The 17,955-nt window shown below is 33.8% G+C and overlaps 1 protein-coding gene across 1 annotated transcript; it reads right to left on the bottom strand.

Annotated features, from left to right (window-relative positions):
* Positions 1-5,086: 5,086 nt before the first annotated feature.
* On the bottom strand, positions 5,087-6,426 carry LOC109163428 (cysteine-rich repeat secretory protein 38-like). The gene is made up of 2 exons (XM_019312172.1): positions 6,041-6,426; positions 5,087-5,667 (listed from the first exon to the last, which is right to left on the bottom strand). The coding sequence occupies exons 1-2, from the start codon at positions 6,388-6,390 to the stop codon at positions 5,277-5,279; spliced, it is 741 nt and encodes a 246-aa protein (XP_019167717.1). The 5' UTR covers positions 6,391-6,426; the 3' UTR covers positions 5,087-5,276.
* Positions 6,427-17,955: the final 11,529 nt, after the last annotated feature.

Genomic DNA, 17,955 nt, shown 5'->3' with positions numbered 1-17,955 from the left:
TATATAGTTCTATAATTATGAACATAGTGATGTGAACATAATTATGAACATATATTTATGTAATTATGAATATAGAGATATAGAGATTCAACAATTGTGAATATGAAGTTCAAAAATTATGAATATATAGCTTTATAATTATGAACATATAGTTCAGTAATTATGAACATATAATTCTGCAATTCTGAATATAAAGTTCAATAATTATGAATATGAAGTTCAAAGATTATAAATATATAGCTTTATAATAATGAACATATAGTTCAGTAATTATGAACATAGAACTGTGTCCACCTTGCAAAGTGGACACGGTTCCATATCATAACTATTCGATTCACCATGTTACATGTAATATCTGTTCATATAAACTTTCTCAACCTATTGAAGCCCATCGTGTCAAAATGCTCTTATTTAAGAAACATTAACTTAATGGCTTCTTATTTTAGATTTTTTTTAAATTTTTTTTTTTAATTTATTAGGGGGTTTGAGAAAGATTAACCCAAAATATGTGTTGTTTTAGTTTTTAGTAGTTTGGAGCAAATTGCTAAGTTATTAAATAATATTTTTGGTGTTTTGATTAAATATAAAATGTTATACCGGTGAATTTTTAAAAAATTGGCGAATTTGTCAAATAATCAAATTACAACAACAACGACAACAACAACAATAATAAGGGATAATCAACGATTTGGTCCCTCAATTGTTAGCGAAATATCAATGTAGTCCCTTAATCGCGTAATCATCGATTTAGTCCCTGGAAATAACTGTTTTTAGTTTATTTAGCCCCTCCGGCTGTAGTCCGTCAACAATCCGGCGACAGCTCCGATTTGCCATGGGTAATTTAGTCATTTCGTTAGAGTGGCTGTGTGGGCTCTTAGACACCCTAGTTCCTCAAGCTTGCAATGGCTTTAAGGGCTGATAAGAGCATAATACGATGCGCATTGTTGAAATTCCCCTCATTTGACCGGGGCAAACTGCAAGGGAAAGGTAGCATTAGCCATGGGAGTAAAGGGTAGGATCCTTCACGGGCAAAATACTGGGGTACATCCACTCCATTTATATACATCGGTTGCGAATTCAATAACGCCCCCTTTTCTATATCTTTGTATAAAGTTGAAGACTTTAGGATTTGGGAATCCTCCTTTTGGCCGCGAAATTCCGCTATGATGCTTAGAATTTTCGAGGATGAGTCCACAACGATTTGAGATGCTTTGGTGTCTTCTTCTTCGATGGAGTCGTTGTTCGTTTCTTCTGATCTTGAACCTGGCGCATTGGATAACTCCGCAGCAATTGGGCATTCCGCTGAGGGTTTTGAACTGAGTTGACACGGACTGGAGCTCGGTCGGGCTGGGAAACCCGACCCAGAATCAGAAATTGGTGCAGAGCACCCGGCAGAGCTGTTTGACGCATAATTTGGACGCGGAGACGGAGACCCGAAATTGGTTAGAGATTTCCCGGAAATCAACGCCGCTGGCGAGGCGAAAGTGCCCGATTCCGAGTCGAGTCTCGGCGGCGAGGTTGAGAGGTGAGTCAACCGGGTCGCGATACTCTAGTAGCGGCTCTAAGATCCCACACAGTCACCGGATTGTTGACAGACTACGGCCGGAGGGGCTAAATCAACTAAAAACAGTTATTTCTAGGGACTAAATCGATGATTACGCGATTGAGGGACTACATTGATATTTCGCTAACAATTGAGGGACCAAATCGTTGATTATCCCCAATAGTAATAATAATAATAATAATAATAATAATAATAATAATAATAATAATAATAATAATAATAATAATAATCCAAGTAAAACTATATATAAAATAAAATTAAAATTAAAAAGCCTTAGTATTGTCTTCTTATTTTAGTCTTATTTATTTATTATTAGTCAGGGTTGTGAAAAATTAACCCAAAATATATGTGTTTATTAGTAAATGTATGTGTTGTATTAGTTTTTAGTAGTTTGGAACAAATTACTGTGTTATTATATAATTATTTTGGTGCTTTGATTAAAGTTAAAATGTTAAAATGACAAATTTGTTAAAATTTTGGCGAATTTATCAATAATCAAATTATAATAATAATACTAATAATAAAAATAAAAATAATAATATGATATACAAAATAAAATAAAATTAAAAATAATAAAAAGAAGACAAAAGGGAGCCACGGGCTCCCATTGTAAATGATGTTGGATCATTTTGATCCCACATTGAAAATGTTTGGAAAGAGGAGCTCAATGTTGCAAGTGCTCCTCTCATAAGGCTCTTATTGAGAAACCATATCTTAGTGGCTTCTTATTTTAGTTTTTTTTTTTGTTACATTTATTAGGGAGTTTAGGAAAGATTAACCCAAAATGTATACGTGTTGTTTTAGTTTTTAGCAGTTTGGAGCAAATTTCTAATTATTAAATAATATTTTTGGTGTTTTGATTAAATATAAAATGCGCAATTATTAAATAATTTTTTTGGTGTTTTGATTAAATATAAAATGTTAAACATACGAATTTCTTAAAATTTTGAAAAATTTGCCAAATTATTAGCATTCAAAAAAAAAAAAAAACAACAACAACAATAACAACAACAACAACAACAACAACAACAACAATAATAATAATAATAATAATAATAATAATAATTACAATAATAATAATAATAATAATAATAATTACAATAATTATAATAATAATAATAATAATAATTCAAACAAAATTATATATAAAATAAAATTAACAAAAAAAAAAAAAAAAAGACAAAGTGGAGCCACGGGCTCGTGTTGTGGGATCATTTTGATCCCAGATTGAAAATGTTTGAAAAGAAGAGCTTTTGAGCTCCTCTATGTAAGAGATACAAACATAATTGTTTGCCCATCAATATGACAAGTATTGAGAAGTCAAAATGTTCTCATTTAAGAAACCTTAGCTTTGTTTTCTTATTTTAGTTTATTTATTTATTAACCCAAAATGTATGTGTTTTTTTAGTTTTTAGCAGTTTGGAGCAAATTACTGAGTTATTAAATAATATTTTAGGTGTTTTGATTAAAAATAAATTGTTAAATGTCGAATTTGTTAAAATTTTGGTGAATTTGTCAATAATAATAATAATAATAATAATAATAATAATAATCTAAAAAAAAAAGAATATACAAAATAACTTTTTTTAAAAAATAAGTGGATGAAGGAAAAAGTGAGCCACGGGCTCCCTTTGTAAATGATGTGGGTTCATTTTGGTCTCACATTGAAACTGTTTGGAAAGGGAAGCTCTTGAGCTCCTATTGGTCTCACATTGAAAATGTTTGGAAAGGGAAGCTCTTGAGCTCCTATTACAAATATAATTGCTTGGCTGATTGCCCATCAATGTGGGCTGATGGGCAAGTATTGAGAATTCCAAAGTTTTTTTTTTTTTCTTTTTTTTTTTTTTTTTTTTTTGTAAAAATTTCAATAATAATATTGTACATCATCAAATAATAAGGATATTTTAAAAAATAGTAAAGGTAAATTAAAAATGGAATGAAAATATTTCATTAATAATATTCTACATCATCAAATTAAAGTGGAACGGAAATTAGGTAAAAATATCACTGCATCTATATTCTAATTGACTGAAAATAAAAAAGAATAATTGACTGAAAATGAATCTAATATTACTAATGGACTAAAAATATAAAAGGAAATGAATATTAATAATTGATTGTAAATAAAAAATGATGGTGACTAAAAAAAATGGTCAGATCATTGCATTTTAATTAAAAATGAAATGAAAAAATTAGAGGAAAATATTTCAATAATAATATTCTACATTGTGAATACTAAATGCATATTTTAAACAATAGTAAAGGTAAATTAAAAATGGAACGGAAATATTCAATAATAATATCTACATCATCATTCAAAAATTGAACGAAAATTAGGTAAAAAATTGATATTCTAATTGACTGAAAATAAAAAAGAATAATTGACTGAAAATGAATCTGATATTACTAATTGACTGAAAATATAAAAGGATAACTAATTGAGTGATATTCTACCATTATATATTTTCACTCAAGTAACCCGTCCTGATGGATTGAAGGTGTTAGCTTTAGACGAAGATGAACAAGATTGTGTTGCCACTACCAATGTCGTCTACAAAGAGGTTTCAATAATATGTAAATATAATCGGTGATATTAAGTTTTTTTTTTAAATGAAAAAATTGTTATATATCTAGACAAAAAAATATATATCTTCCATACAAATGAATATGGATAGCAATTCATTTCTATAACTGAGTTGTTAGAGAACGAGCATATTTCCCTAATTTATGAAAATACTAAACATTGATAAATAAAATCTTCAAAGTTATAGCACCGCATTCGTACATCTAGACATTAGCTATTAATTTGAGCAATTATTTGCACAAATTCAAGCAATGATAGCATCAAAATATATAAACGATACAAACCATATCTTTAATTGCACTATATAATATTTGATGTTCTAATTTAAATAATTATATATCTATTCATATGTTCTTAATATATTACAACAAATACATTCCGTGCATCGCACAGGTGCAAATACTAATTAACATAAATATCATATACCATCCAACAAAATCGGGCAATCAAAACTTAATACCATAATAAAAATAAAAACAAAAGACACCAATACCCCTAATTTCAAAACAAACATCAGGCACGTGGCTTAAACAAAAATTACATCTGAAACGTCCACCAATACAAATAAACGACTGAGATCGAGCCTCACGAACTCACCTAACAATAGGGGCCTCACCGGATCCAATATATATATATATATATATATATATATATATATATATATATATATATATATATATATATATATAGGGATGCACTCAGGTGCGAATAAGTGCCCAGGAGGGAATATGCGAACGAATCCGCGCTCGACATGTGTCCAGATCTAATAAATTAAAAAAATACGGTGGCATTTTTGTAAATAATTGAACATCGAAGGGCAAGTAAATGGCGTCAAACCAAACACTTCAAAATATAAAACTACGCACCTTAATTAATTTTAAAAACTACACACATAAAACAATACAGTTTAAGAAAAAAAAAAACACACTTTAAAGAAGAAAACCACCCACCAAAAGTAAAGATCAGAATATAACCGAGCCTGACTCAGACTTGATTATATTAGGGACAGCTCTTACAGGGGCGCCCTTTTTATTTATACAGGTAACATATATATATATATATAGTAACATACTAAAGAAGCGAGGTAGCTAGCTAGCTGTAGCATTTCTTCCTTTCTTGTATTTAATTTCAAGCACCCTTATAAAAAGGATACGTTTCATATCGAAAATTGCAACTCCCTTGGATAACTCTCCCTCCCACTTTCGCAGTACCACAGCACTGTGGAAGCTCTGCAATGGCGTTGTAGAGGCACTTCTTACAATCCTCGGCGGAGAGATCCCTGGTGCACTGAGTCAACCCGTACAGCGTCACCGATCCCCCGATATCCTCCACTCCCGCCGCGTACGAGCTCTTCAGCAGCGCCGCCTTATCCGCCAGTCGGGTCAACAGCTCTTTCGTTTTCTGCATGAATGACTTTGGATCCTTCGCCTCTTCCCCGTTGGCCATATAGAACTTATTCACGTCGTCTATCTCCCCAAAGAAATCATCCTGCGAGTACTTGAGAAGACAATTATCGTACCTAAATGTGGCAAACAAACATGTATGCTAGTTAGAAAGTGTAACTCAAGGTACATATCTAAACGTGGCATTGACTGTTACACAAGTATAAGGATATAAAGTAATGGACAGGGTGGAGGGAAATGAAGGACAAAGTCCAACACCAGGTGTGGTTTCTTGTTGGGCGGGATAGAAGCTGTGAAGAGTTAAGTCTAACACCAGATGGCTAGGAGAATTATTAGGCCAGGTCTGATGGGTCAAGTCAAGCAGGCTGACTCTCGAAAAGGTGACCGCAGTATAAAAATAAAGTTAAGCTTTTATTATATTAGTAGCTATAACTTTCTTTTGGCATAATGATAAGTGTATAATCCTAACAATATACACGACATATATACCAGACGATGCCGCCATTGTTTTTGGGGCAGAGTTCACGTATCTTGGTGGTGGCGTCGGCTACGCAAGACTTGCAGTCTGTGGTGGAGACGTCGCCACGGCAGAGAGCCAGGCCGTAGACTTTGTCGGTGCATTTACCCGCGGTGCCGGAACTATAACCGTTGCGTGGTGTGTTGGAGGAGAGGTTACCCAAAAGTGTGTTTAAGTTTTTTTGGAAGCGGGAGTCGGGAGGGGAGGTTGCAAAGTTTGCACAGAAATGGCGGAGTTGGGCAGCCGCCATGGGTGTGTGCAGTGCAAGGATGACAGCAATGGAAAGCAAAGGGAGAAGAGGGAAAGGCTTTGAGTAGGCCATGGTAGCTAGCACGCTAATTTTTATTAAGCTAGATAGTTGATTGTAATGATGATGATTATGAAGGAGAATATGCATGCAATTTTATAGTGTTTTTCCATCCACGGATCAGCATTAATGTTTTCGACAGTACGTCGGTAATTGAGTGACTGACGAAAGCCTTACAGCAGGAATGGTTCGTCACAAATGGAATTGCACTTTTTTTTTTTTCTTTACAAAAATAGCATTTATGAGCTATTCTCAGCAATGTTACTAGGTAATACACTTTAGAAATTGTATTACTGGTTTAAAGATTAAAAATAGAATAGATTGACCAGAAAGAAGCTATTCCGGAAGGAAGAGATTCAAAAGAAATCAAGCGGAAGAAGTCAAGTCAGAAGGAAACCAAGGGGATCAGAAGAAGTCCAAAACAATAAGAAGTCTTGACTATTTTTGCACCATTTAATTCGCGTTCACACACACTTAATATAATATAGACCATTGGATGCACAAGATTTGTTCTCAGTGTTCTCATTGGAAACCTACTATATATAGAATTCAGTTCCCGTGCGGTTGTGCGATTAAATCTGAGCCATTGATCTTGCTTAAATTAACGTCCAGGATTACCAATTTTTTTTTTTTTTTAAAAAAAACGCGGTGGCAATTTGGTAAGTTTTTGCATCTAGGTCAAATTTAAAGTGCGTGGTTTTCCTTCTTATGGAACGTGGCTTTTGTGCTTAAGGGGCGTGGTTTTTATTTTTAAAGTGCGTGGTTTTTGTGCTTAAGGTGCGTGAATTTTGTGCTTAATTGATGTGACCCAAATTGTACATGTTTCTAGTGTTAGTTTGATTATATTTGTTGGGATCGATTTAATTCACCAAAATGTTACTTTAATTGCATATTCCCTTGTTTTCTAATTTAGATATGGTTTTACACTTGATTTGAATGTTTTACAATGTTTGTTAGTGTTTTGGAACCATTGTAGGTCAAGTACAAAAGCAAGGGAAGTTCTAGGACAAGTTTAGAGCCAAAATGGAGTGAGGGTTCTGCTACAAGGGATTGGACGCGTCGAGTTCGAAAATTACAAATTGATCAGGCTCGCGCATCAGCGGACTCGACTCGTCGAGTCGTTCCAGTAAGCATCGGCCGAGAAGTCACGCCAAGCTCGACGCGTCGAGTCGGCCTTGTGCTGATTTTTGGTACCATCCAAATTTTGCGTGGAGAATTCCTTAATCGCTTCGATTTGACTCCCTCTATAAAAGGACGCCTTCCTCAACCCTAGATTAGATTCATGCTTAGTTTTGGAGACAAGAAAGAAGAGAATTGAGAGCCACAAATTGTCTTGGGAAGCAAGGAGCAAGCTAATGAGATTTGGGAGAATAGCTTGGATTAATTCTTGTACTCCTTAGAGCCATTCTCAGCAATGTTACTAGGTAATAGACTTCAGAAATTGTATTACGGTATTTGATTGGTTTAAAGATTAAAAATAGAATAGATTGACCCGAAGGAAGCTATTTCAGAAAGAAGAGATTCAGAAGAAGTCAAGTCGGAAGGAAACCAAGGGGAGAAAAAAAAGTCTGAAACAATAAGAAGTTTTGACTATTTTTCTTAGTCCTACACATGGTTGCAAAACTCGGCCGCCTAGGCGCTAGGCGGCACCCATCCTTGCCGTTTTGGCCAAAACTCGGCTGGCCGCCTAGGCGGCCAACTCGGCCGAGTCGATCAACTCGGCAAACTCGGCCGAGTCGGCCGATTTCGTCCGATTTCGACTAATTTCGTTCGATTTTGACCGATTTTGTCAGATTTCGTCCGATTTTGACTAATTTCGTTCGATTTTGACTGATTTCGTCTGATTTCGTCCGATTCTGTCTTTCATTAATTATGATTTTAATATTATTATGATGTTATGACTTATAAATTATCATTATTTCATTTATTTGGAGGTGTTATTTGATTGAATGTTGAAAACAGTCTCATTAAAATTGTCAAACTACAAGTCTGTCACTATTTTTTTTAAATTTTTTTGGTGCCCGCCTAGCGCCGCCTAGATTTCGCCTAAGCGCTAGGCGCTGCCCGGCCGCCCGACTAGCGCCTAGCACGTAGTGCCTACTGCAACCTTGGTCCTACATGATAAAAGGAAATCTATACTATATTCCAATCAGGTAGGAAACCCATTGAAGGGGCACCTTTAAGGAAGATCAACCTCCAGAAAAGATCATCCAAGGATGAAGAAAAGGAGCCGTTTGGAGGATGTAACTTGTCTGATGCCTAGAGGTATAGGAAAAGACATTTTGGTGATAAGCAGAGCATCTCCTTTTTACTTGGAGTGCTTATAACCTAAATAGGGAAACAACTATTACCATATGGATAAGTTGTAGAAGTTATTAGATGACATCAAATTTTAGGTCGGGATTGTGGTAGCTTTCTTGATGGCTACCGATTGATTAGTGACAACAGGAAGATTGAAATTCAATAGTTGGCACTCATCCCTCTTCTCGTCTATAAAATTAAAGGAGGACTCCAAACTTAGAGAGTAGATTCAGAGAAAGTGCAAAGTTTATGTTGAAACTGGTGTGATAAAGAGCATTTTGTGCAAGTGCTCAACGCAATCTAGCTCTCTTTGTTGAAGTGAAATCTGAGGGATTTACAAATCAAGCACTCAAAAAACCAACAATTGTCATGTCTCCCATCGAAAGGAGTTCTGTAATCAACCTAGAAAGGCGACTTTGTGAAAGACCCTTGGCTAGCTTTGAGTGGATCGTGAACAATAGGGCGACTTAGTGGCAACCGCTATTTGAAGGACTATCACCAATAGAAGCAAAGGCTTCTTATCACTTTGTATTTGGAACAATACTTAGTGGAACCTCCTTGGGATTAAGGAGAAGAGTGGCGTAGGAAAGTTTGTCAACCATTAAAAAAATATTTGTGTCATTTACTTTACACATTTCTTTCTTATTTTTTCCAAGCTTTGTTTAAAATCTGTGATTTTGAAATTCAAGCTTACTTAGAGCTATTTTGAAAAGCTTGCAAAAACGTGAGAAAGTCTATTCAATGGCCCCCACCCCAGATATTATACTTGCCTGGGACCAACACTTTCAACAACCCTGTCTCAATCTTGATCTACCTAAATTGGTGGATCAAATTAGCCTGCACTTTTTATCTAGTATAGGAGTATGTTCTCACTTGAATTCTCCCGTGCAGATCGATGAGTTCAATTTGTCCACAGGGTTCTCACCCTAGGAAGTGGTTCTCATATGAATCGAATATATATATATATATATATATATATATATATATATATATATATATATATATATATATATATATATATATATATATATATATATATATATATATATATATAAGCGTGTTCAGGTGAGAACGGATGCCTAGGAAAGAACTGAGAACCAATTGCAATTATCCACGTGTCTAGATTTAACGGATTAGATGTAATTCAAAAAAAAAAAAAAAAGATGCGGTGGCATTTTCATAAATAACTCAAATTTTGGTGCAAGTAACATATGTTTGAAGTGCAAGTAAAATCACTTAAAAGTACAACCATTTTCACTTAATAGTGCAAGTAGTGTATCTTTTTAACATTGGTGCACCTAATGATAACGTCTTTCACTTTGGTACACTTAATGATAACGTTTGGTGCAACTAATGATAACGTTAAATGTACTAAATATTGATGCTCAGTGTACATTTTTTGTTGCACTTTTATACTTTTTACTTGAACTTAGGTGCACTATATGAAACGGTTACTTGTAGTTTCAACACAATTTGCTTGCAATTCAAAGTTCAATTATTTACGAAAGTGCTATTGCATATTTAATAAAAAAATAGTGTTTCTGATCCGTTAGATCTGGACACGTGAACGGCGGCGATTGGTTCTCAATTCTCTCTTGGGTATGTGGTTCTCACCTGATCCGTCTCGTACACATACACACACACACACAGACTAGATCAATGGTTTGGATTTGTCAACGGGTTCTCATCTGGGGCATGGTTCTCTCTCTCTCTCTCTATATATATATATATATATATATATATATATATATATATATATATATATATATATATATATATATATGTATATATATATATATATATATATATATATATATAGAGAGAGAGAGAGAGAGAGAGAGAGAGAGAGAGAGGTGATCACATGTGGTCATGTTGTTAGGTGTGGTCATATGGTCAATTATAGGCCATTAGATTAGATAGATCCAATGTATCATATTAATCAAGATTCTTCCAGTATTTTCGCGCACATTCTCCTACCCAGCAAATTGCAAGGGTAAACTCGTCATTAAGAACCAGAATAGGGAAAATCACATTGTTGTGTGTTTTATTACACTATTGGTGCATGTTGTCAACACTGTTGGTGTATTCTGAAACCCGGCCGCTATAAATGGCCACTGTAATTACCATAACACGGGAATACACCATTGGTGTGTTTCACTGTGGTGTATTTTATTACACTATTGGTGCATGTTGTCAACACTGTTGATGTATTCTGGAACACGCCCTCTATAAATGGCCACTGTAATTACCATAACACCCCCTCTTACCAAAACGCGCGAAAATCCTTAGAATTACCACTGCCGTTAGATCAAACTGATACAACGACACAGATACGACCACACTTATATATATATATATATATATATATATATATATATATATATATATATATATATATATATATATGCCTGATATCCGTCCACGTGTCCAGATATAATGGATGAGAAATAGTGATTTAAAAAAAAAATGCGGTGACATTTGCGTAAATAATTGAATATCGAAGTGCAAGAAAAATGTATTACAAGTGCATGTAAAATGTATTATAGGTGCAAGTAAAAATTTACACTGAGCATCAATACTAAGTGCACCTATAGTTATAAGTAGTTGCACTTGCACCTAGGTGCATGAATGTTTGCGAGTGGTTTTCAGGAGTACTATTACCCGCTGATCTCAGATCAATGAATGTTAACAAGGCAAAATAACATGCACTTACAGGCGAAAGTAGGTGCACTTGTAGGTGAAAGTAGGTGCAAGTAGGTGCACCCGATCAATGAATGCAGGCAAAAACTATATGCACTTACAGGCGAAAGTAGGTGCACTTGTAGGTGAAAGTAGGTGCACCCGATCAATGAATGCTGACACATGGCGCGCGCTGATTGGTTCGCATTTCTCTCCTGAGCACTTATTCGCACCTGAACGCGACCATATATATATATATATATATATATATATATATATATATATATATATATATATATATATATACACACACACACACACACACACACACACACACACACACACACACACACACACACACACACATATATAGAATTCAGTTCCCGTGCGGTTGTGCGATTAAATCTAAGCCATTGATCTTGCTTAAATCAACGTCCAGGATTACCATTTTTTTTTAAAAAAAATGCGGTGGCAAGTTGGTAAGTTTTTGCATCTCGGTCAAATTTAAAGTGCATGGTTTTCCTTTTTAAGGTGCGTGGCTTTTGTGCCTAAGGTGCATGATTTTTGTGCTTAAGGTGCGTGGTTTTTGTGCTTAAGGTGCGTGGGTTGTGTGCTTAATGTGAGTAGTTGTTGAAACTTAAGGTGCGTGATTTTTCTTCTTAAAGTGCGTGATTTTTGTTCTTAAGGTGCGTGAATTTTGTGCTTAATTGATGTGAGCCAAATTGTATATGTTTCTAGTGTTACTTTGATTATATTTGTTGGGATTTAATTCACCAAAATGTTACTTTAATTGCATATTCCCTTGTTTTATAATTTAGATATGGTTTTACACTTGATTTGAATGTTTTACAGTGTTTGTTAGTGTTTTGGAACCATTGATCAGGCTTGCGCTTCAGCGGACTCGATGCGTCGAGTCTTTCCATTAAGCATCGGCCGAGAAGTCACGCCAAGCTCGACGCGTCGAGTCGGCCTGGTTCTGATTTTTGGTTACTTCTAAATTTTGCGTGGAGAATTCCTTAATCGCCCCGGTTTGACTCCCGCTATAAAAGGACGCCTTCCTCTACCCTAGATCAGATTCATGCTTAGTTTTGGAGACAAGAAAGAAGAGAATTGAGAGCCACAAATTGTCTTGGGAAGCAAGGAGCAAGCTAATGAGATTTAGGAGAATAGCTTGGTTTAATTCTTGTACTTCTTAGATGATTTGTAAACTCTTAATTATTGTTATGTATTCCATCTTAGCCATGTGTGGCTAAGTTTTCTTAGAGACCTTTGGGTAAAGTATTTATTAACCTATGTGCCTAGTTCTTTAATGCTTTAATATATATATATATATATATATATATATATATATATATATATATATATATATATATATATATGTATATATATATATGTATATATATATATATATATATATATATATATATATATATATATATATATTTATTTATTTATATATAGGGAAGGGATCAGGTGCATTTGTAGCTTCCCGTGCGGATGTGCGGTGGATTAATGTGCGTGAGGTTTATACTTAATGTGCGTGACATTTGTACTCAATGTGCCTGAGATTTGTACTTAATGTGCGTCATGTTAATATGCGTGAGTTTTGTACTTAATGTGCCTGAGTATTGTGTTAATGTGCGTGAGATTTGTGCTTAATGTGCGTGAGTATTTCAGAATTACGAGCTCAGAAGGAAGCAGAACAGAAACTCACGCACATTAACGCACAAGCTTCTTGTTACTTCTTCCTTCAATTTGGCCATGGATTCTGGATTATCAGCTACCTTCAATGCAGTTGAATGTTTATATAAATGACGCACGCACAGTAAAATTTGCACAACAGCTAAGTGTGGATTTCTGTTGTATTATTCCCATAATTCTTAACCACCATAGCTCGCCTCCGCATCATCATCATCAGGGAGGGGACGAATGGCTACTGGGGATGGGGAAGAAGCTGACATCAATATTTTCTGCTGCATTTTATACATTCACGCACATTAAGTACAAATCTCAGGCACATTAAGCACAACACTCACGCACATTGAGTACAAATCTCACGCACATTAATCCACCGTACATCCGCACGGGAAGCATTCAACCGCACGCGAACCTTTCACTATATATATATATATATATATATATATATATATATATATATATATATATATATATATATATATATATATATATATATATATTATTTGGGTTTATACTTGTGTTGCAATTGTGATTCATATTTGTTTTTGCTAGTAGTTTAGGGCCCAAATTTCTTACTTCATAGCTTTGTTTGTGTCACAACAGAGTTGGGCAAAATTTATGGCACACACAATTGCACTTAACTGTTGCACCTTGGGAGAGCGATTCTTGATTGTTGCACATCGGGAGATAGTAGTAATTAGGGATTTATTATGAATGATTGTTCTTTCATTGTTGAGTGTTTATATCGCGGGAGCGAATATTCACTTAGGTTAGAGTTTACGGGAGTAACTCTATACCACCTTTGCATTCTCACACTTGTTAAACCTGTTCTTAGGATTGGTACTAGGTGATTAAATACTTAAATCCCAGGAATCTCACTCTCTTCTCCAATTGTTTTCACAAACCTGCATACTTTGTTTTATTTAGTTTTTATCATTGCTCAATCATGTCTTTCGTTAGGATTAGCTTCTCGTGAATAAATTAGTAGCTAGTGCTTAATATCTCACTTCCCTGTGGATTGATAATCTGATACTCCGGGTATTATACACCATCAACGTTAGGAAATACACCACTAAAAACACACACAAATTAGGTACGCATCACAAAAAATATACAATTACGTGTGAGTAAAAGTACCATAGAGTGTTCGAAAATATACCATTAGGGGTGGTGAGTTATATGATGTATTTTTTTAGTGTATTGTGTATTTTTTGGTGTTTTTTTTTTTCGGTCCATGACTTTTAAAACTAACAATTTAGTCCTTTAACTATGTTTTTTTTAGCAGATTTGGTCCTCCCGGCCAAATCACCGGCGAAATTTCGCCAGAAAATTATAAACAATTTTTATTTATTTAATCCTGGGGGTAAATCCATCATTTCATGGTCTTCTTCATTCCACTTGCAGCGATGGCCGGAAAAAAAAAAGGAAAAAAAAATAAAAAAAGGGAAGGTAGAAGTCGAAGCTAGTGAAGAAGCTGAGACCGACAATGACCGGCATTCCGACGAGGTAGAAATGGTCAATTTAAGTTGTAATGCTACAACGAACTCAGCTCTGGGCTACAAGACAGCAAAAAACAGAGATGACATATGATGAATTATCCGCCGCAGATCACGTTGAAATCTCTTCCGCAGAAAGCCCTCCGCTCTGGGCATGGGCACCTACAAAAATTGCGATTATGGGCGAAAAAAACACACCTACAAAAACAGAGGTAGCATAAGGTGAAATCTCCAAGCACTAATCGTAGACATTGAGGTAAACCGGCATTGAAATCACCGGTGGGTTCGTCCTCACAATCAAACATCAGCTCCAAATCACTGTGTCTCCCTTCCACACCCATAGGTCTTCATTGATCCAACGAAAGTAATCCGGACACGTTGCTGGGATTTCTCATCAAATTCTCTAGAAATCGACTACCACAACGACGATTGCAGTCACCGGAATCGATCTCCCCCAGCCGGCGGAGAGAGTGGAGGCGACTGGAGCGACATCGTCCTAGGTTTCCGATAGCCCGCGCGACATTGTCATAGGTTTAATCAAGAAAATTCGCCCCGACGTCTTCATCCACGTCGTCGGCAACGGCGCGTACAACTCCCCATTCTTCACGACGCGGTTCCGGAAGGCTGTCTTCCACTTCTCCACCTTATTCGACATGTTCGAGGCCACCGTGCAGCCGGAAGACAAAGACATGTTCGAGGCCACCGTGCTGGGGAGAAATGTTTAATTTGATCATATCTTCATCCACCGATTTAGCCTCTTTTTTAAAAGTTAAATTGACAATTTTGCCCCCACTCATATTTAATTTAAAATGGGTTATGTTTTTCCGGCAAAATTTCGCCGGTGATTTAGCCGGGAGGACCAAATCTGCTAAAAAAAAACATAGTTAAAGGACTAAATTATTAGTTTGAAAAGTCACGGATTGAAATTAACACCGGAGGTGGTCCTATGACCGACCGATAACCGACAGTCGGTTTTCGGTCGGTTACCAAAAAACCGAATTCAAACTAGATAAATCAAATCCCAAAAGGCAAAATATAAAATACATATACATACATACTGTTTAGTCATTACCAAAATCTAAAACCTAAATTCCAAATCCAAAATAAATGAACCAAAGTCACAATAAACACTAGAAAAAACACTGGCGGAAAAAAAAAATAAAAATTTATCTATACTTAAATAGACATCTTAATATATATATATATATATATATATATATATATATATATATATATATATATATATATATATATATATATATATATATATGTCGGTTATCGGTCACCGACCGATAACCGACTCCAATAACCGTATAATAATCGAAAGACCGAAAAATCGAATTTTTTAAAATGTGATAACCGTGACCGACCGATAACCGATTTTTTCGGTCGGTTCGATTATCGGTTAGCGATTTTTGAGCGGTTAACCGATAATTTGCTCACAATCAGTGGAAAGAATAATTTTACCACTTGAATGATTATTTTACTTCTATTCCTTAATCAAATCAAACACAAATACAATTTCTTAAATTTATTCCTTTGACGAACCAAACAATGAAATGAATTCATATTTTATTCATTACATATTCTTCTTTATTTTCTTAAAATTCATTTCAGGAATCAAACGTGTTGGTATTTCTTTGATTTTTTTTTTTCAATAAACTTACTATTTAGGATCTTAAAGGGGCGTGTTTGGTTCTTGATCATTTATTTTTTATATTATTATTAAATTTAAAAATACAATGTTAGTTATATTAAATTATTTATTAAGTTGAAAAAAAAATATTTTCTAAATAAAGCTTGAAAAACTGCATCAGTGGTTAGCCTTAATTCCATTTAAAATAAAAAAATAAAAAATCTTTCAAGTGGAGTAATGGATAATTAGTGTTTTTACAACCAAAATTGTCACATGATTATCTTGGGTCACAAAATATAATAAATGAAAAATGTTATTGTCTCCCATTAAAATCCTTACACAATAATAATAATAATAATAATAATAATAATAATAATAATAATAACAACAACAACAACAAGTCAATACCAATAATAACAACTAACACTAACAATAATAACAATAATTACAATAACCAGAATAATAATAAAAAATATGAGTAAATAATCATGAGTATTTAAAAAAAAAAATTTAAACAATAGTGGTACCACAATAAATTATATTATTGTGTATAGTCATGCACATGTTTGGTAATATGCCTAACATTGTAAGGAGCAAGGTTTCTGTTTTGTAAGGAGTTAGGCACAATTTATAACTTTTTGTACTCATGGTCCACTCATAACATAATTGTATTACGAATTATATATAAATTAAACCTCACTAAGAAAATTTCATTGGAAAATTAAGAGTAAAATAGTACATATGAATATATGTGTATTCATATAATCATATGTTGTGCATTAGTTGTTTAGTTAAAAAAAATGTTTTAGTTAAGAAAATCATATCAACGACTTAATAACTAAAAGAAAAGAAATACAATTATTGACTTTCAAGCAGAATCTTCAAGATTGCTTCAGAAGTGTTGCTCCCTTAGAATAGAACAATCTTCAGATCCTACGTATTCCAATGTTACAAACATATGTTTCAAAAAGAATTTTTTTAATATACTTTTGAAACATATGTTTGTAACATTGGAATACGAGGCCGTTTACTAACTGAAAATTTCTAAAAATTTCTGGAAATTAGAAAATAGAAAATAGAAAACAGAAAACATGTTTACTAACACAGTTTTCCATTTTGAAAACTGAAAATAATTTCTGAAAATTTCTGGAAAACTGAAACACACTTAAAAACTGTTTTCGAAATAGAAAACAGAATCATCTATCATCTATTTAATTATATGTCACTATAACCACATTACTATGATTACATTCATTATCATCTTATTTTATTTATCACTATCTTCTATCTTTTCTACTTACTTTACATATTTAAACATAATTTATTTGGTTACACTTTAAAGTTAGACATTATTTACATTATCAAAATTAAGAATTAAACTCTATATAATGTTTTAGATTTTGATTGAACTCAATAGATTATTAGTTTGGATATTTTTAATTATCTTACATCATAATACAAGTTCGGTCCAGATATTGGATATTGAAATCTCACATATATTATAATTCAAAATAAAAGTTGTATATTCATATACATGTCATTCAAATGAATATATCCAAAAAAATATTTTAAATATTAGCTCAAAAATTATTAATATTATCTAAACTAAATTTTAGGTGAAAACTGAAAAATTGGAAAACAGAAAACAGAGAACAGTTTTCAGTTAGTAAACAAGTTTTCTAAACAGAAAACAAAGAATAAAAACTGAAAAATTAGAAAATAAAAAATAGAGAATAATTTTCTGTTGGTAAACAGACTCGTAGGCTCCGA

Source organism: Ipomoea nil, unplaced genomic scaffold, assembly GCF_001879475.1.
Source record: "Ipomoea nil cultivar Tokyo-kokei standard unplaced genomic scaffold, Asagao_1.1 scaffold3025, whole genome shotgun sequence".
Taxonomy (NCBI): Eukaryota; Viridiplantae; Streptophyta; class Magnoliopsida; order Solanales; family Convolvulaceae; genus Ipomoea; species Ipomoea nil.
The sequence above is the reverse complement of the archived record's forward strand: the minus strand, read 5'-3'. Positions and strand labels throughout refer to the sequence as shown.